General features: G+C 39.6%; 1 protein-coding gene across 1 annotated transcript in view; it reads left to right on the top strand.

The window, feature by feature from the left end:
- The window catches only part of TYRO3 (TYRO3 protein tyrosine kinase), an 88,511-nt gene extending 70,375 nt beyond the window's left edge, over positions 1 to 18,136 (top strand). Inside the window, exons 15-19 of the mRNA XM_058162044.1 lie at positions 1,571 to 1,692; positions 6,706 to 6,815; positions 9,216 to 9,375; positions 11,344 to 11,480; positions 13,269 to 18,136. Coding sequence (XP_058018027.1) covers positions 1,571 to 1,692; positions 6,706 to 6,815; positions 9,216 to 9,375; positions 11,344 to 11,480; positions 13,269 to 13,632 — 893 coding nt within the window. The 3' untranslated portion in view covers positions 13,633 to 18,136. The remainder of the gene's footprint in view (positions 1 to 1,570; positions 1,693 to 6,705; positions 6,816 to 9,215; positions 9,376 to 11,343; positions 11,481 to 13,268) is intronic.
- The last annotated feature ends 2,989 nt before the right edge of the window (positions 18,137 to 21,125 follow it).

The following is a 21,125-nucleotide window of genomic DNA, read 5'->3' as shown; positions in this document are numbered from 1 at the left end:
GGTTTGAGTCTGCTTTCTGCGTGGATGTGTGGTGGTGACATCCTGTGTGGCCCTCGTGAGTGTGGGTCTGGCGTCATTCCTCATGTTAAGGACTCGTTTGTCAATAAGGGCGGGTTTCCAAATGGCTGGTAGGCAGGAGGTATCATCTCATTTATTCATGCTGTGTGGGCGTTTTTCTATCTCGATGGCTTCTCTGATTATTCTGTGGTTAAAGTGTTCAGTTTTGGCGATAGTTCTGGTCTTTTTAAAGTCAATTTTATGTCCTGTGGTTTTAAGGTGTTGGACCAGGGGAGAAGTTGGTTCCTAACCTGAGCACAACCAAGCCCCCACCCAAACAGAACACACCCCCAGCCAATCAGAGTACAGCCAAGCCCCCAACCAATCAGAACACACCTCCACCTAATCAGAACACAGCCAAGCTCCTACCCAATCAGTTCAAACCTCCACTAGCAGTTAAAAGGAAGAAACAGCTGCGATCACATATTGCTCCTAGAAGCACGAAGCTGAAAACACCGGCCTGAACATGACGAATGAGACTTCGTCGAAACGTCGCCAAGACACTTCCAATTTTATGCGGGAGAAAACCCGAATAACCAAAGACCTACATACAAACACCCTCTGAGGTTTTCTGAAAACCTCAGAAAACACACACACACACACACATATATAAATCAAATAATTCATCTGAAGACTATTGTTATTTGATAGTCCTCATTTCTCCAACATATATTGGTTCTCAAAGGTGAATCTAAGAAAGAGAGGCAATATTATAAATAGGCTACAGAGTTGGAAGCAAGTAGTTGTGATAGCTGAGAAATATAATTACCAGGCTGAAACCATCCTGTTGCTTTAGGTGGAATGTTTCTGAGTCCAAACAAAAAAATATTCCCCAGTTTGGAGTTATCATGTGCTATTTTTGAATGCTACTTGATCCAGATAAAAAGTCAGGTTATTTGAAGAATGCCTAGTTTTTTTGATACAGGAAATCCTTGACTTACAACAGTTCATTTAGTGGCTGTTCCAAATTACAATGGCAGGGAAAAATATGACATGACCGTTTTCCACAGTTACGACCTTTGCAGCATCCCCATGATCATCTGATCAAAATTCAGATGCTTGGCAACTGGCTCATATTTATGACCTTTGCTGGGTCCTAGGGTCATATGATCCCCTTTGCGACTTCTCACAAGCAAAACCGGATTCACAGAGCAACCGGGTCACCCATTTATCAGCTGCCGTGATTCCCTTAACAGCTGTGGCAAGAAAGATCACAAAATGAGGCAAAACTCACTTAGCAAATGTCTCACCTAACAGCAGAAATTCTGGGCTCAACTTTGGTCGTAAGTTGAGGATTACCTGTAGTGCTTATATCTAATCTTGTGAAGCAAAGAAGAATAGATGGGATGAATGCATGGATTGGATCAAACCAAGAGTTTGGAAATGCTGCCCTCTCAGAATGTAGGGTTATTTTCAGCAGTTTGTGAAGAGGGAGGTATGCTAAGTATTTATGATCATTTATTACAGGTTTAGTGGTTCTTGCTAATTGCATATTTCTGTTCTGTCAAATCAGGGGTCAGTTTGCGTAATCGCCCTAAAGGTCGCCTTCCAATCCCAATGGTTGTCCTGCCCTTCATGAAGCATGGAGACCTTCACTCTTTTCTATTAATGTCCAGGATTGGAGAAAACCCCTTCGTAAGTTTTTTTCTCTTAAGGCAACACTGAGATTAACTGATCTTCTATTGCTTACACTGTTATAAATTATTCTCGTGATTGATTTGTTTAGTTGCTTGCTTGCTTGCTTGCAGTGCTGCTTACTGTATTTGCTGCTGCAATTCAAAACGATTCTGAATAGCTTACTTTCTCCTCTTCCAGTAAGATGGTTAAAAATTAAAAATAAGCAATAAATTAACTATTAGCAATTACAGCTAAAATTATGAAAGGTTTTAGCATCTAAGGAACAAACATCAAAACACACCAATAAAGAGACTTGCAGTAGAACATCAGTTCTATTCTCAGAGATTTCTTGAACATCCAAGTTTTAATGGCTTTCCTGAAGCTTGTAAGAATTTAAGGTGGAAGCTAATCCAATCAGGTAGTGACAGAATTTATTTTCCTGGGCTCCAAGATCACCGCAGATGGGGCCTGCAGCCAAGAAATTGAAAGACGCTTGCACCTGGGAAGGAAAGCTATGGCAAATCAAGACAGCATACTAAAAAGCAGAGGCATCACCCTGCCAACAAAAGTGCGTATAGCCAAGGCTATGATTTTCTCAGTTGCAATGTATGGTTGTGAAAGTTGGACCATAAGGAAGGCTGAGTGCCAAAGAATTGAGGCCTTTGAACTGTGGTGCTGGAGAAGACTCCTGCGAGTCCCTTGGACTGCAAAGCGATCAAACCGGTCAGTCCTAGAGGAGATCAACCCTGACTGCTCTTCAGAAGGCCAGATCCTGAAGATGAAACTCAAATACTTTGGCCACCTAATGAGAAGGAAGGACTCACTGGAGAAGAGCCTAATGCTGGGAAAGATTGAGGACAAAAGAAGAATGGGACGACAGAGAATGAGGTGACTGGATGGAGTCACTGAAGCAGTGGACTCCAGAGGATGGTAGAGGACAGGAAAGCCTGGAGGAACATTGTCCATGGGGTCACAATGGGTCGGACACGACTTCGCAACTAACAACAACAAATCTAATAAGGAAAAGGGATTGCATTTAAGAAAGGCTACCTCATGACTCCTCTCAAGATCATCATCCTTGAGGGAAGAAATGTAAAGTGAATTTACTCTTAGGTCACATCATACTGGACAATTGGGGGAAAGTGCTATTTTAGATAATCAAGTGCTGAGCTATGTAGGACTTTAAAAATATAATCTAGCACCTTGAATTCCACCTGAAACCAAGCAGAGAATCAGTGCAGCTCTCAAAGTAGGATTGTGACTTGGGAAAAATTCAGTTTTTGAGAGTATGTATTCTGAACCAGTTGAGGTTTTTGGGTGGTTATCAGGAGGAGCTCCCTGTAAAGCAACTGGTAGTAATCTGAGTCTTACATCGGCTGTTAATTATACATAATGAAAATTGCTAGCACCTCTGAACATATAAAATGTGTAGGAAGTCACAGCTATTTTAGAACCTCTGTGCTATCTGCTATTAAATTTCTGTTCCAGAAATGCTAAAATGGGTATTTCAGGAGTCAAAATCAATGCGAGCCATGATGGCGCAATGATTAGAATGCAGTACTGAAGGCTAACTCACTGCTCACTCCAGGAGTTCGATTCTGACCAGCTCAAGGTTGACTCAGCCTTCCACCCTTCCAAGATCAATAAAATAAGGACCCAGATTGTTGAGGGCAATAGGCTGGTTCTGTAAACCACTTAGAGAAGGCTTTAAAGCACTGTGAATCAGTATATAAGTCTAAGTGCTATTGCTATTTTGTTGCCAATAGCAGTGAAAGTGCTCTTTGCTAATTTTTATATGTATGCTGGGGAAAAGTCATGGAAGTATGCCTCTAGAAGAGAATATTTGTAGCTCAGGACTGAACTAAGCAGTCATGGACTCTCTGAGCTTCATTGTTTTCTTGCAGATGTTTCATTACTTGGTTTAGTAATATCATCAATGCTAGAAGGGAGTGGAGTTTGCTTCCTGTCAGTGTTAGTGAGTAAATTTTTGGTGGTCTGAGTTGGTAGGTCCTTGATTTGGGTGTTGTTTTACAGCTTGGTTGTTGATCTCGTGTTAATGTTGGTGTTAATCTCTGCATATTTGGGTGTTGATTGCTAGTGGGGAGGTTTTTGATCTTTTCCTTTTTTTGCTTTTTGATTGTTTATTTCTAATGTCATGTAGATGTTGTTTATCTCTATGTACCTTTTGATGGCTGATTTGTCATCCATCATGTCAGGCTTCTAGGAATTATTTAATATTCTTGGACTTAGCCTGGTCTAGGATGAAAAAAAAATTGTTATTTACTAGCACTGACCTTTGTAAAGTCTTTGCGTTCAGACTTATAAGTGCAATAGTGTTGTCTAGGGTTTTTTTTTTATTGAAGTATTTTTCTCAGTCAGGTTAGAGCCTATGCAATGCTTGGATTAGAACAGTTGTAAAGACAAGGTTAGGGTTTAAGATATTTATTGGGAGGATTTGAGGACATACAAGAAAGGATTTTTTTTAAAAAAAACCCAAAACATATTCACTGATATTTGTAACCTACCTGTCACCAGTACATAACAGATATTTTGTCCCTGCTGCCAGCTACCGTACACAGCTAGAAACACCTAGCCATTGGAAAGCTTTCTCTCTTGCCTGATGTCACGCATCCGCCTCTGTGTTGTGACCCAGGCCCAAGTAGGTAGTAGGAAACTCAGTCCGTGAAAAAACAAACAAACTTTATTCGAACAGCTGAGAATTACTTCATTCCCAGCGTCGTTCAACTCAAATTAAAACAAATTCCTCCCAACACAAATTCCTCAGTCCTATCGCAAACCTTGGTCCAATTAGGCAAACTGCCAAAGGCCTTTCTTGGCAAACGTTCAGAAGTCACAAAAATAAATGCAAGACGTAGACGAAGCAGAAGACAAAGCTACCAACCTTGTTTTCCGGCAAAACCCAAACGCCATTACAGGTCTCTTTTAAGCCTTATGGGAGGGGCCAATCATCTCTTGGCCCCACTCCCAAATCGTCCTCTTTGCTTGAGCTGCTCTTGCCTTTTGGCAGTTCTTCTCGTGCGTGCATTAGGAACAGACTCCTCCTGTTCCTCTGCCTCACTACTATCAGTCTCTGGAAGCCCTGGAGTCCGCACCTCACTCCCCGATGGCCTTGGCCTCACCTCAGCCTCATTGCTGTCCAACTCCGTTGCCAGTTCCGCAGGCTGCTGGTGGACCACAACACTCTGCAGTATTGGATGCTAAATATAAAAAACCATTTGCCCCTGTGATTCCAGAGAGGTAGAAACTACAAAAAGTGTCTTTCTTCACTGCTCCCATTAGGGAAACATAATAGATATTGGGTCTCCCAGATTCAGCCCTTGCCCAGATGCTGCTTATAGACAAAATAGCAATAGCATTTAGACTTACATACCGCTTTACAGTACTTTTTACAGCCCTCTCTAAGCGGTTTACAGAGTCAGCATATTGCCCCAACAATTTGGGTCCTCATTTTACCCACCTCGGAAGGATGGAAGTCTGAGTCAACCGTGAGCCTGGTGAGATTTGAACTGCCAAATTGCAGGCGGACAGAAATAGCCTGCAGTACTGCACTCTAACCATTACACCACCATGGCTCTTTGTTACCTCTTGTTACAGCACATGTAGCTAGATTTTTATAGCAGCGGAGAAGATCTGTCGAACTCTGATGGGCAATGCATTTCCTATATTAGTCATTTAAATTTCAGATACTACCACTTCACTAATATTAATAGATATTTTTACTTTCTTGTAATTTTAGATATCACACTTTCACAATTTTAGTATACCTGATATAGGCTGTAACCTGGATTTAACACATTAGATGCTAGTTAGGTTATTTAACAAATGTATTTTGACTCTGTCTTAAATTTTGTTTGTATTGATCTTTGACCACAATAAATTGAATCCAAAATTGAACTTCATACTTGTGCAATAACATCCTATTGTTTCTTGAGACTGACAATTCTTTTTATAAGAAAAATAATGGATATCATTGAAACAAAGAAAGTTGTTGGGCAATTTTTCCTACATTACACTATTTGCTCTTCTAGGAGCAAAGTTTTGCCAGTAGAGAAAACATACAGCACAAAGTAAAAAGGAGCTCCTTCTCCTGATGTCCTGCTTCTTATGTGCAGGGAATTTGTTGTAACTTGGCCTCTAAAATGACTAGTGGAGAGAACTTCTGCTTTCCATGTGTTGTTAATTCACTTATTTTTAAACACTCTTAGTGAAAGTCCGGCAAATAGATGGGGAAGAAATGGAGGTAGTGGCAGATTTTATTTTCCTGGGCTCCAAGATCACCACAGATGGGGACTGCAACCAAGAAATTAAAAGATGCTTGCTCCTAGGGAAGAAAGCTATGGCAAAGTTAGACAGCATACTAAGAGGCAGAGATATCACCCTGCCAACAAAAGTGCATATAGTCAAAGCTATGGTTTTCCCAGTTGCAATGTATGGCTGTGAAAGTTAGACCATAAGAAAGGCTGAGCACCAAAGAATTGAGGCCTTTGAACTCTGGTGCTGGAGAAGACTCCTGCGAGTCCCTTGGATTGCAAGGCGATCAAACCGGTCAGTCTTAGAGGAGATCAACCCTGACTGTTCTCTAGAAGGCCAGATCCTGATGATGAAACTGAAATACTTTGGCCACTTAATGAGAAGGAAGGACTCACTGGAAAAGAGCATAATGTTGTGAATGGTTGAGGGCAAAAGAAGAAAGGAATGGCAGAGAACGAGGTGGCTGGATGGAGTCACTGAAGCAGTCAGCATGATCTTAAATAGACTCCAGAGAATGGTAGAGGACAGGAAGGCCTGGAGGAAAATTGTCCATAGGGTCGCAATGGGTTGGACACGGCTTCACAACTAACAACAAAAAAAGTAAAGACCAAAATGGTTCTTTCCACAGTAGGATTTAAGATTTAAGATTTTCTATGCTACTTTTGTTTTATCATTTCTGGAACTCATAATGGCTTAAAATATTATATTTTCTTCATAATAATCTACCTTTCTGTTGTACTTCTTTTTTTTTTTTTACAGAGTTTGCCACTTCAGACCCTCTTAAAGTTTATGATTCACATTGCTAGTGGCATGGAATACCTGAGCTCCAAAAACTTTATACATAGGGATCTAGCTGCTCGGAACTGCATGTAAGTCCGCAATGCCCTTATAGAAAAGTTAAAGCATGCATAAAAAATAAATTTAGAGGCGCTGGATTGGGAAGGCCTATCTGCACCTGTTTGGGGAAGAATTAAATAAACTACTTGAAATCTTATTCTAAAATACAGGTAGTCTTCAACTTATGATCACAATTGTGCCCAAAATTTATGTTGTTAAGTGAGACCGTTAAGTGACTTTTGACCCATTTTACGATTTTTCTTGCCACAGTTGTTAAGCGAATCACTACTTAATGTTAGTTAGCATGGCTGTTAAGTGAATCTGACTTTCCCCTTGACTTTGCTTGTCAGAAGGCCGCAAAAGGGGATTACATAACCCCCGGGACACTGCAATCATCATAAATATGAGTCAGTTGTTGAGCATCTGAATGTTGATCATGTGACCATGAGGATGTTACAACAGTCGTAGATGTGAAAAATGGTCATAAGTCACTTTTCCCAGGGTTGTAATTTTGAACTGTTGTACAAGTACAGGATTATCTGTACTACTCACTTTGATGTTCTGATTGATAAAAGCAAACATCATCATATAAATCCTTGACGCCTACACTTTGATTCTTCTTCAGCAAAAATATTAGAATTGATTAGGCATTGAAAAATCTCTTTCATAGGATAACTGATGAATTGGCACTGTTTCAGACAATGCCTACTTCCACTTTTCTCCCTCATTCTAGTATGAACAAAAAGAATAATGAGAAAGACAGGCAATTTAGGACAAAGCCATCTGTATTCTTTAAGGATATTCATTTTAGCCTGGTTGCTGAAAGACGAGCAATGACAGTGTATGTCCTGATTTATTGAATTTAGGAACGCTATCCAGCTGAAATTCTGTGCCGTGCTGCTTTTGCTAGTAGATGCTGTTAATGGGCTATGAGCAGAGATGGTATTCAGCCAATGCAGACCAGTTCGCCTGAACCTGTAGCGGAAATCGGAGGTCAACCCGCCCCAGCCACTCACCCTCCCCGGCTCTATGCCATCTTATTAGGCACGTTTTTAAGGCCAGGCTCATGCACAGAAGGCACGCCCGTGAGCAAAGTGCATGCGTGGAAGGCCAGGTGCATGTTTGGAAGGCAGCCGCACGTGAACCGAGTGCACATGCAGTAAACCAGTAGTAACATAATCTGAAACCCACCACTGGCTGTGAGAATAAACTTGGGAGATAGGAGGAAGAACCAGTCAGGGAAATGGTCAAACAAGAGATATTTCAACCCTCAGAAGGAATGGTGTGTGTGTGGTTGGGGGGTAGGGGTAGAGAAAGCATCTCTGAGGTAACCCTTTCTTGTTCTCTGAAAAGTAAAGGCAAGGGAGGGAAGAAGTGCTTTCAGACTTGAGAGATTCTATTACTTAATCTTACAATAAGGTTGGTATAAGTTTAGACTACTTTGAAAGGCTGACAGATGCTTGCATGCTCCCAGGTTTGCTCTATACTTAACACATGGGTGAGAAGCAGGAATGTTTCGGTGTAGTATTTCCTTCAAATTGAGCCAGCCATTGGATAAAGACAGGGTTGTTCCAAGGAAGAATATCATAGAGGATACCACTTGATTCAGGGTTGGACCTTAGGAATTGGAAAATAGGAGGTTTTATGTGTGTTTGCTGCCTTGAGTTACATGTAAAGTAATAAAGGTGAGATAATAATCAGATAGATTAGATTAGATTAGATTAGATTAGATTAGATTAGATTAGACAGAAAGACAGAACATTTACTTTCTTTTCTACAGCTTAGTTACATATACGTATATGGAAGGGAAAATCCCACAAATATACCACTACTTATGGCCTCTCCAGCTAAATAAATGAGGAATATGTAATTTATCCGTATTCTTATTGTATTTATAAATAGATATTCTTCTAATAAAGACAATTTGTACTACTTTAAAATGCTTGGCACAATATATTCATGGCAAAACTATTGACTAACCGAATTCTTTGAGGTCACGTATGAGAAATAGACAATGTTGCTGCCTGAAAACAAGGATCCAGCCCCAGAATCCTTCTGGAAAGTGCCATAGCTTTTGCGGTAGAGAAAAGTATTAAATGCACAAGGAGTAATTGTACTGAACGTATAAAATAAATTTGTGGGGAAAGCAACATGAAGTGAGTCACATACTTTTTCCCTCTTCAGAGCATAGTCAGCTGTGAATGTCAGCTCATGAGGACTAGTAGGCTGCCGTTAAGCACTCAAGACTTTGGCTCAGCAACAGCCTGAGCATCTTTTATCTCTCTGACTCTTCCTGAGGAGCATGTTGCACTGGCAAAAAGAAAGCGCTCTAGTCTGAAGGAGAATCTAAACCTTCCCATTCCTGTGTTCTTTCAGTTGGTGCTCATTATTCTACATCTCCCCCCCCCCACTTCTTTTTTGGTCTCTGTTAGGCTGGATGAAAACATGAATGTCTGTGTTGCTGATTTTGGGCTTTCAAAGAAAATCTATAGTGGAGATTATTACCGTCAGGGCTCTGCCTCAAAGCTGCCAGTGAAATGGCTTGCATTGGAAAGCCTGGCGGATAATCTCTACACAACTCACAGCGATGTGGTGAGTGGAGATTTTTTTTGGTGTGTGTTTTTGTGCATTGCTTCTGTAATTATCAGTGAGATGAAGAATATCTATTATTCTATTTTGTTGGCTAGGTGTTTTGTGATCACAGTCGTGTTTATTTTTGATGATCTTTGCACCATAATCGTTGTAGGTGCTGATACAGGTCAAGAGTACAAACCAACCAGACGACAGCACAGATTTATTCTGCCATATCATCCTGAACAAGATCGTGAAAAGTGAATGTGCTAACTTTGACCTGAATCTGCAGCTGCATCAATTTGTCTGCAAAGCAATCAATCACAGAGATAATTCCTAAAGAAAATAGCAGCTTAATTCACACCTTCCTTCGAAACACCCAGTCGGCAGAAATGAGATCTGGATCTCCTCCAGTCAGTGCATTAAACGTTTTATTGGTAGAACAGATTTTAGATCTTTAATATGGCATTTGTGATTGTCTATAGGACCTTTGATATCTATCAAGTTTAATGCTCTGTGTTTTTTTAAAAAAACTTTTAATTAAAATTTATATATTGGGGAGCAAAAGGCTCAAGGATCATAGATATTTCTTTATATGTTTGACTCCCGTAGGCATATTTAGAAAATAAAATTGGAAGATAAATCTGTGCCCAATATGCAGCATTTTATGAAGCAGTTCAAGCTCCAAAATTTGCAATGTGCTCTTTAGCTTGGAAACCTATGGATGTGATAGGGCAAACCTCCATGTTTTTGATCATGGAATGTATCTTGCAGGAGCATTTTGCATTGGATTTTTCTGATTTCTATTTTATCACATCTGATTTTCTACTCTCTGTTCCCTTTGTGTATCCTTGTGCTTCTGCTTTATTACACAATAATGGCTGATTACATCATTCAAGCATGTATCTACACTTTGCTTAAATGCTGTACTATATATATAATATAACAATGAATTATATGATATCGATCATGCAAAATCATGCAACAGCAGGACAAGAAATACAGATTTAAATCTCTAATTGGGTGCAAAATTTCCGTTGCCTAAGTGAAGTGGTCCTTATGTGAAACATGTGGCCGTACCACTTAGTGACACCCTCTCTGGTAATCACAGTTGTGGTCATTAGGTGAGGGCCTCACACTTCTCCTACCCTGCCATGCTTGCCTCCACTTCAATTTCCTCCACCCTTCTATGTTTCCCCAATCCCTGCTCTTTTGGTTCCTCTGCCGTCTGTCATCCCCTGCTACCCCAAGGTGATGCTCACTGTCTTCTTCCTCCCACTGACATGCACATAGCTGAATTTTGAGCATGAGACTGTGGGAATGCTGCACTGGTTGTAACTTTGAGGTACAATCATTATCATTCATTCATCTCCATCATAATTTCAATCAGTCACTGAACAAATGGTCATAAAGCAAGGACTACCTAGAATTTAACATCTATAGTTCTCTGAGTTCTTAATGAAAAGGAAAGTGGACTGAATTCGCTAAACTGAAGTCTCTGTAGATCCTTTCTTGCAAGTATCAAGACTTGGATGTTTCTCAGAAGTAATGCAATGGAAACAATCACTTTAAGTACAAGGGTTCATGAATTCAGTTCCCAGGAGAATGTGTGAATTCCATAGTAAATTCTGTTCCATATAAAATGAAAACTGCCACATACTGCCTCCTGGTGGTCAACATAAGTAAAAACCACCACCCAGGATATACATTTTTGTACAGGAAAGTAAAGCCATTCTTTTTGTTATTCCACATGTATTCCTTTGGCTATTATGTATATTTATATGTCCAGTATATCCCGGGTGATGATTTTACTTACGTTGACCACCAAGATAGTACATATATTTATACACACACACACGTAAGCTAAAGAGTTCTAAAAAATAACCCATTTCTGCAAAACACTACTGATTACAAGAATCAAACAGTTTCTTTTCTGTTCAAAAGATATGTAATTCTTTTTCTTCCTCACCTCTTTTAATTCCAATTCAGTGGGCATTTGGTGTGACTATGTGGGAAATTGTGACCCGAGGGCAAACTCCGTATGCAGGCATTGAAAATGCAGAAATTTACAACTACCTCATCAGTGGGAACAGACTGAAGCAGCCCCCAGAGTGCCTCGAAGATATGTGAGTGGCTTACCGGCCTATTTTCTTACCTAGGTTTTGGCAAAAAATGTGCTGAAGAATAGTCATGTTTTGAACAAGTTCAGTACTGTTTGAACAGGAAAAACATACTTACCAATGCGCTATGCCTCTAGGAGTGCGATTGCATCCACATACTTTTAATTTGAAAAAAATATATAGTGTGTTTCAAGGAAATGTTTCTAAATTACTTTAAACAAGTATTTATAACCTAAACAGACACAGAGGTACCCCATTGTAACAAAAGCTCTATGCCCAGCACATATGTTGCTGTGTTGTTGTACAATCACTAAATCATGTCTTCATGACCCCATGGATTATAGCAAGCCAGGCCCCCCATCTCCACTATTGCAAACCCATGCCTAGACTATCTAACCATCTCGTTCTCTGCCATTCCCCTTCTCCTTTTGCCTTCAATCTTTCCCAACATTGGGGTCTTTTCCAGTGACTCCTCTCTTCTCATTAAATGGCCAAAGTATTTGAGCTTCAGCTTCAGTATCTGTCATTCCAAGGAACAGCCTGGGTTGGTTTCCTTTTACAGCATATATAATGCATGCTTATTTGGAATGAGTTGCATTTTGTGAGAGACATTCAGCATTTTCGTGTCCAAGAGTCTTATCACCTCATACATACAGAGAACCATAATTTTCTTTGTTCTCAGTTTTGAGAGTTCCCAGTTCTGGAAATTTTAAAACAGGCTAAGCCTATTCTAGGGCTTAGTACAGCATTGCAATATATTTCCCAATTCCAAAATTCTCAAATTTATGATGAAATTCACCGTCTTAGTTCAAGGGGATTCCAGGAATCAAAAACGAGGATTTGCTTGGACAATATTGGAAGAAAAAAGATTTACCTACAATAGAAGAATGGATATTGAAAGTTACTAATTTGGTTGAGATGGCTAAAATCTCAGCTTTTTTGAAAGACAACATGCAGGAAAGATATTTAATTGAATGGAAAAAATGGATTATTTACAAAACAGATATCAGATTAAGAAATATCAGATTGCCTTTGAATAATTAGGAAGTATTATTTTATGTAATGGGGGGGTTGGGAAATGAAAAGATTTGGATGAGGTTAATTGGATTAGAAGGGAAAATTTTACTCTATGTTTGGTTTATGTATAACAATACCTTGTGATTGACCCGGGAAGCCGGGGGGAGGGGAGGGAGGGGGGAAGGGGTTTTGTGGGGGAAAGGGGGAAAAATGTTTGTGCTTGTTAAAACTTTTTCAATAAAAAAAACCAAGGATTTGAAAACTATATGACCTATAGATTGCAGGTTATCCACCTTGCATTATTTTAAAATTTATTATTGCCTTAAATAATCCCAGCTATAATTTAGTAAAGAACGTGTGATTTTTTCACAGTCATATTTAATTTATTTATATATAACACTCATTTAATCTGAAAAAAGCGGACCTTGCACTTGTGGGAAAATGCTAGGAAGAAAAAAAAAATACCGCATTTCCCAAAACATAGATTTGTGCTTAATAAACACACAGAGCAGATCATTTAAATACAGTAACAATTCAACAATGATGGAACTGTAATGTAAATCCTAAAGATGCAAAAATATGATGACATAAATTCAGTTTAAGTATCTTGAGAAATCATCCAGTGGACAGAATATGTATTTCTATCATTCATTAGCCTCCGTAGCCATTCCTATGATACGGAGCTCATTATCGGTGGCCATTTTCAAGAGGGTGGGGGAATGCAGATGGCTCTTCTTGTTTTGTCTCAGCACTCTTGTCCTCTGACTTGCCTTGCAGCTACGATCTCATGTGCAGATGCTGGCGTTTGGAAGCCAAGCTACGTCCAAGTTTTGGAGCACTGAAACTGCAGCTTGAAATGATTTTGGCAAGACTGTCATTGCTTTCCAACAGTCAGGACCCTCTTTATGTCAATGTTGGGAGATCCCAAGAAGCCTGCAGGAGCGAAATCACCATGAATTGCCCTTTTGGAGCCTTGAATGGGGAAACAGGAGCAATTGCTGCTGTGACTAGTGACTACCGTTACATCATGAACCCGTCGTGCCTTGGAAACGATGCAGAAAGTGAGAGACTTCAGGATTTATGTGACGGAGAAGCCCAGAGCCTCCTTTACGATCTAGAGATGGGAGCAAAACTATGTTAGCCCAAATAACAACAACAACAAAATAGACTTTACTTCTTTCTCCAATAAGATGTGTCTATTTTATGGTATCATCTTATGGTATCACCAAACAGAGACGGTTGGAAGCTGCTTTTAACCAACAGAAGTTGTAGTAATTAATGTCAGCTGCATCTGTGGCTTCTGACAGCTGTTTCGGAGCTAACATCTCAAATTAGTAGAATCACCTCCTGGCCTTCCGAGAGAAACCCTGCAATTGTCCGTGAAATGCAGTGGGAGTGGCCTCTGGACAGCCCGCTGAGTCGCAGTATTCTCCCTGGGAATTGGGGTTAAGTACTCCACATATTTGGGGGCGAAGGGTTTTTGATGTGGGCTGTTGTTGTTTTTTTGCCCCTTAACAGATATGGGAGAAGAGGCATGTGCCACATACTCTGAACCACAGATACTATCTTTCAGAGCATGAGAAACAAAGAGCCTAATTTAGCAGTAGCTACCTCAGTGGTCCTCAAACTGGGTTCTATGCAGCTGCTTCTCTACAATGAAGAAACACTGGGCTTTTTCTCAGAGTGGTGTTTAGTTGGAAGAGGAAAGCACTCCTGGAAAGATAAGGAGATTGAGCAAAAGCGTTCCAGTTTCCCTCTTTTTCTCACAGGTTATTTACCTATTTTTTTCTTTTCTTCTTTCTGATTTGAATCATACAGATTCCCTCCCCCCCTCCATTTATAACAAAACTGACTGTGTGGGGAGTGTTAGAATTTATGGGAATAAAGCAAAACTAATAAAGACACACCTGCATTGGAATAATTTGGCATTAAGATCAAAATCTTGGACCCATTTACCGGATAGTAATCCCACAAATTCAGTGGGATTTACTTATGAATAGGTATTATAAACTCTGCAAAATTCTGTCAGTGGGCACACGCTTTGGCATATAGCTTGACTTCTGTTTCCTGTCTAGCTACTACAATGATATGGCTAGCCTTGCTTTCCATATGTATTCCTTGGGAATGTGGGGCAGCTAAACTGCCCCCCAAATGAAAAACAAAGTGCTGAGGGGTTTCATAAGGGTTATAAGCAGTGGTGAAATTGAATTTTTTTTACTACCAGTTCTGTGGGTGTGGCTTGGGCGTGGCAGGGCAAGGATACTGCAAAATCTCCATTCCCACCCCACTCCAGGGAAAGGTTATTGCAAAATCTCCATTCTAGTGGTGAAATCCAATTTTTTAAACTATCGGTCTTGTGGGCGTGGCTTGGTGGGTGTAGCTTGATGGGCAAGGCTTGGTGGGCGTGGCAGGGGGAAGGATACTGCAAAATCCCTATTCCCTCCCCACTCCTGGGGGAAGGATACTGCAAAATCACCATTCCCCCTCCACTCTGGGAACAGCCAGAGGTGGTATTTGCCAGTTCTCCGAACTACTCAAAATTTTCACTACCAATTCTCCAAACTGCTCAAAATTTCTGCTACCAGTTTTTCAGAACCTGTCAGAACCTGCTGGATTTCACCCCTGGTTATAAATATATATTGCTTATAATAAGCAATAACATTTTTTGCTATGAAAACACACACACAATGTCTAAAACAATAAAAGGAGGTAATTCTTTAAAAACCTATTAAATTTGTTCATCTATTCTGGCAACTTTTTAAAAAAATAAACATTAGCCCCTCTAAATAAATGATTGACTGGCATCAGTGGAATACTTAGAGGATTTTTTTTTTGCCTAATACAAAGAAACAGCTGTTTTCAGTTTGAAAGCTTGAGAATCACTGGTTGTTAAATTAAACATTTTCTTAAATGCTTTTCAGCTTTTCTGTAAAAATTAAGTTCCATTGCATTATTTTGTGCCTTCAAGTCTTGACTTCTGATACAGCTACCTAATTCAGCAACATTCCAGAAAAAAGATTCCATTTGAAATCTGTGATTTCTCAGTTCAACTTGAACGATTAGTCACAATCGGAAAGTATTCTATCGTGTGCTTTCAAATGATATTTCAATGAATACTTTTGTTTTTTCTAGCTATTTCAAACATAGTGTAAGCCTTAAGGTTTGGGTCCAGAAGCAGAAATGTGCCTATCAGCACATTTCTTAATGTCTGCAAATATCTCTACCTTATTGTACCTGATTGTATTTATTTTCATTCATTTAGTAAGCAACAATGATTGGAAAGCTACCATGTTCTAAAACACAGCACCAGCTTTAAATTTCTAATAATACCACTGGACTCTCAGTGGTTGCAACTTGGGGTTTTATTTTCCTTCTAGTAAAAGATACTTGTGACTAACCTCATTTATTTTAGCAGCCATTTGGTGGGAAAGCCTATAGTATTATTTTAAAATGCTCACTGATTTATAAAGGCATAAAATTGTTAGCCATACTCTTTGTTAACGGTGTTCACCAAAAATATTTCTTCATCCCAATTGTAGAAAATTAATAATCTAGAATTTCTGTAATTCTAATCATCAAAGAAATCCTCGTGAGGGACCTTGACAAGGTTCTTTCTATCTATTAATTTACCTTTTCATAATCTTTTCAATCTTTTTTCACAAAAATGGGATTCTTAAACGTGATATGCCTCTAAGAATTAAGAGGGGAATTACTATACTCAGGTCACAATACTTATCTGTGTTATTCCATCTCTTCTTGAGTTCTTAAACAGCCTTTCCCAGCTCTTCAGATAAACATTAACGTTTATTCCATCACAAGATATTGAGCTGGGCTGATAGAAGAAACTGCATTCTATGACATCTGAAGCGTTACGAGCTGCAGAAGGCTCCCTCATTTTCACCTTGCCGTGTAGCTAAGAAATAGAATGCACCAGAGTCTCTACAGATAAGACCATGGTTTGATCTTACTGAGCTGAGGTGCCTCAGTGGATGGAATGCAGTATTGCAGCTAATTCTGCCCACTTCCAGGAGTTCGATCCTGACTGGCTCAAGGTTGACTCAGACGTCCATCTTTCCGAGATAAGGAAAATAAGGACCCAGATTTGTTGGCAATATGCTGACATTGTAAACTGCTCAAGAGAGTATTGTAAAGCAGTGGCCCCAAACATTTGGGCACCAAGGACAGGTGCAGTGGATTTTTTCCCCCCATGGACCAGTGTGTGTGTGCATAGTTTCATATGTTACCTAGGTCCTGCACATGTGCAGATGAGGGTTCACTCACTTGCATAGCCGGTTCCTGTGGGGGTTGGGGACCCCTGCTGTAAAGCACTATGGAGTGATATATAAGTCTAACTACTATTGCTATTAATTAATTATGCTACATTTAGGGGATAGTAAAAATGGTCCCCGCAAGAAAATTGGGAGAGAAACAATTTATTAAAAGGCAGAAGCAGTACTTGGCCTTTTCCTATTTCTGTCTTATGGAAAAACTTTCTTAACTTCTACCACCAGATTCCTTAACAACCACTATGAACTATGTTATAATGTTCATTTCCTTGTCTGCCTTGTTTGCATATTTAGTGGCTTTTTTTTTTTTTACATAAAAGCAGGGAAAAGCAATCCATCCTGGCCAGAAAGGGCAATAATAAGGATGGTTGTTGTCCAAAAGCCTTCTACACCTGAACAAAAGCTGTGTATATGTGTTTGGGAGCGAAGCAAATTGCTCCTATGCCTTATTCAACCACATTCCTTCACTATAGGGACCTTTCTCCGTGATCTAGTACCCAATGGAATAGAAACTTCACATCATCACAGCGCAGTGTTATCAAAAGCAAATCATTAATGTGGTGCATGGTAAAATAGGGGGCATGCTAATGATATAATTATGAACAATAGTCCTGTCAATGATGTTAAGGAATTCTATATTTCATGTTCTGGCTTGAACTGAAAGAGTGAGATCAAATTATTATCCTGCGTAGCTTCCAGTTTCAAATATATTTGCATCCAAGTCTCAACCAGAAATAAATGTTCTGCAATAGTTTATGGGTACTTTACTTGATTGAATTAAACCTCCCTTCTATTAAACATAAAAGAAACATAGGAGACTCTTTAAAACTGCAGAGCCATATCCAGGCTTCCATTGTAGTGAGTAAATACTGTATGACCCCCATTGTACTGTACCTGCATACTAAGATCCGAATGCTTTTCCTTGTGTATTTCTCAATAGCAGAAAACTAAAACAAAATAGTGCACAATGAACAGATTCTTGTGGGCTTTGGTAAACCTGATTTTTTTAAAAAAAGGGAGTGGGGTTTGAAGCTATATTGATAAAATAGAAAAACTTATGTGACCACAGAATCCTGATAATAGAGTTGGAATGAAATTGGGATATGATTAGACTGATGATAGAACAGAGTGGAGGGAAAGATGTCCAGAGATTCTCTCCCCTTTTAACACTTGGTTAGTGCTTTGTTGTAGGTGTAGGAATTCAGTCTCAGTGAATTCAATTGGATTTACTCTCAGATAAATGCCTGTGGGGCAGCCATTTGGCAAGAACAGCAAATGTACATATAAAATCTAATTTTCTGAAGCATGTATCTAGTTTTTATGATTTTTTAAAAAAAATAAAATACGTACTGTGTCCTATTGACTGACTGATTATATGCTGTTAAATTGCTGTCAACTCTAACGATCACATATATATATTCTCCAGGAGGAACTGCTCTCAATTTCGTCGTCCTACAGTATACCCAATCCTACTGTAATTGAATCCATCTAGTAATCATCCTTTTCTTTTTCCTTCCAGCATTAGGCCTTTCTCCAAACAGCTAGATATTTGCATAATGTGCCCAAAGTAGAATAATGGAAGCTGATAATTTATGCTTCAAGTAAAAACCCTGGGTTGATTTGTTTGATAAAACATTTGTTTGCTTAGCTGTCCATAGTATTCTCATGACTCTGCTCCAATACTAACATTCAGAAGCTTCAATGCATCTTTTATTCATTTCACTTTGGTTGCTTTCTAAAAGCCCAGAGTAGAATTGATTACACTGATGCATGGAACCAATGGAATAATATAAAAGGCATTGAATCCAATGATCACTTTTGTTTTTGCAAGATTGAATAGGCAAAATTGGAGCATAAAATAAAATTATACAGTCTTACTCTTAATACATTAATAATATGCTACCAGTAGGATCGAGGGGTGAAACGCTCCCGGTTTGGACCAGATCGCCCGATCCGGTAGCGATGGAGGCGGGTGGTTCCGAGAACTGGTAGCAAAAATTCCCCTCCCCCCATGCCCAGCTGAGCTACGCGATTATCAGAGTTTTTTTTTTTTTTACTTTCAAAAGCATTTTTGTTCAGCCGAAAAAATGCTTTTAAAAGTTAGAAAAAAAGCCTCTGATGATCGCACGGCTCAGCTGGGATTGTCACAGCCTTTTAAAAGCATTTTTTCTACAACCTCTTCGGCTTTTAAAATGCTTTTAAAAGTAAAAAAAAAGTTGGCCACGCCCACCCAGTCACATTACACACACCCCCCACCACCAAGCTACAGCCATAGAACTGTTAGTAACAAATTTTACATTTCACCACTGGTAGGATCCAAACAACGTGCTAAATGTAAACCATTCAAAGATTTAAAATGGGCTCAACATGATCTCGATCCAGAGCTTTGCAGGGTGGGGGAGGGAAACCATGTCCATTTTTTATTTATTTATATCAGACTGGCAAAGAAAAGTGGAGACAAACCCACAAATAACTGGCTTCTATGGCCACACTGATGCTTGCATGTTGTTTTCGTGTAAAAATGCAGAAGGAGGTGGCTCAACAGAATGACTAATTCCATTTAGATTCTTCATCCGCAGACAAAATCTAAACTTCAGACCTTGTTCATAATATCTGGCCTAGTTTTTGTTTTTGTTTCTTCCCTGATTTTAATGTCATATCAGTCTCATAAAGAGTTCTGAAGAACTCAAAAATGGGCAGGCCCTAAAAAATACCATCAAATTATGGGCTTCATTTTTTTATAGAAATGGAATCTTGTGCTGATAAAAGTGCTATATCCTTTGTAATCCATAGTGTTCACACAGCATCTTCAAATTCTGTATTATGTAAGATGCATCATTTAATTCCTTTTTTGAAAATTGCATATGCAAGCACTCCTTGACTTACTACTATTTGTTCAGTTGCTGTTTGAAATTACAACAGTGCTGAAGGAAAGGAATACAATGTCATTAAAGTTACAGCAGCTGCAACACCTCTATGGTCACATGATGAAAATTCAAGTGCTTGGCAATCTGCTCACCCAAATGACCAGCCACAGGGCTGTGGCAACAGCCTCTACGCACCTACCTTCCCCCCATCACACCCTGCTGGGTCCCAGAGGCCTTGGGCCTCCTTCCCACCCTGAAACATCTTGTTCTGCTTACCTCTTCCAAAGATTACCTTTCTGAAAGAGTGCCTGGCTATGAAATCCATGTCCTTCCTATTTTTAGGAATAGGCCTTAAAACCTGGCTATGCTGTCTGGCATGGGGTCCTGAAGGAGAAGCTATTGGCTGGAGGTAGTTAATCACTAACAGAGAAGGCCCCCTACCTTTTCACTCCAAACACTCATTTTTTGTTTTAATTTTTGTAATTTTAATCCGTTTTTATATTTATAATTGTTAAATGTTTGTTTTGAGCGGTGTGATGGTAAAGACACTCACTTGCCACTCAGAAAGCTGAGAGTTCAATCCTAGATGTTTCTCTACTAGGATGCAAAGAAAAAATAACAGCTGTGGACTCCGTCCTCCATCAGGAAGGACATCCAGCCAGTGAACACTCAGCTCCATCCAGTCGCCCTGACTCTACCCTAAATTAAGAGATTACAAGGTCATAAAAAAGGAGTTTTTAAAATCATTGAAGGTTTTAATTTGATGTAAGCCACTCAGAATTGCCTGAACTGCAAAATGGGCAGCAAATAAATTATCCCTAGTGCTTAAAGTAAGCTAGAAAGCAAGAGGTCCTGAGTTCAAGTACCTCCTTAGCCATGAAAGCCAGCTGAGTAACCTTGGGCCAGTCACTTTCTCTCAGCCCAACCCACCTCACAGGGTTGTTGTGTGGGCAAATAGGAGGAGGAAGCATTGTTGGATATGTTTGCCACCTTGAGTTATTTATAAAAATAATAAAGGCAGGAGTTATTTATAAAAATAAAAATGCTGGTGGGGACTGAGGCTCGATACTACCTAATAAAACAGAGAACATTATTTGTTTTACCGGAAGGGAAATGTCTGACCCACAGAATTGGAAGGGATAAAAAAAAAGGGATGAAAAAGCCCTTTCCTTAAATTATCCCATATTAAATTGATAACAATTCCCCAGTCTCAATGCTGAGGTAGTACAGGTTTCAGAATTATTCTGCCTCAACAATGAGGATGAGACAAAGTCTGCTGGGATATTTTTGGGTTGCCCCACAAACTGGAGGAAATTCCATTCACACAGCTCTGAGGAAGAGCAGTTGGGAATCAAAAGAAGTGTTGGCTGTCTGGCAAATTGCTATAGTGATGATCAAGAAAGAACGTTCTGTTACAGTTTGCTGAAGGCAAAGTTCTCAATAAATGCTCCAGACGCGTCTTACATTGCTTAAAGAACTCC

The sequence above is a fragment of the Ahaetulla prasina genome, chromosome 1, assembly GCF_028640845.1.
Source record: "Ahaetulla prasina isolate Xishuangbanna chromosome 1, ASM2864084v1, whole genome shotgun sequence".
In the NCBI taxonomy this organism is placed as follows: Eukaryota; Metazoa; Chordata; class Lepidosauria; order Squamata; family Colubridae; genus Ahaetulla; species Ahaetulla prasina.
Note: the sequence above shows the minus strand (reverse complement) of the source record. Positions and strands in the feature narration are given on the sequence as shown.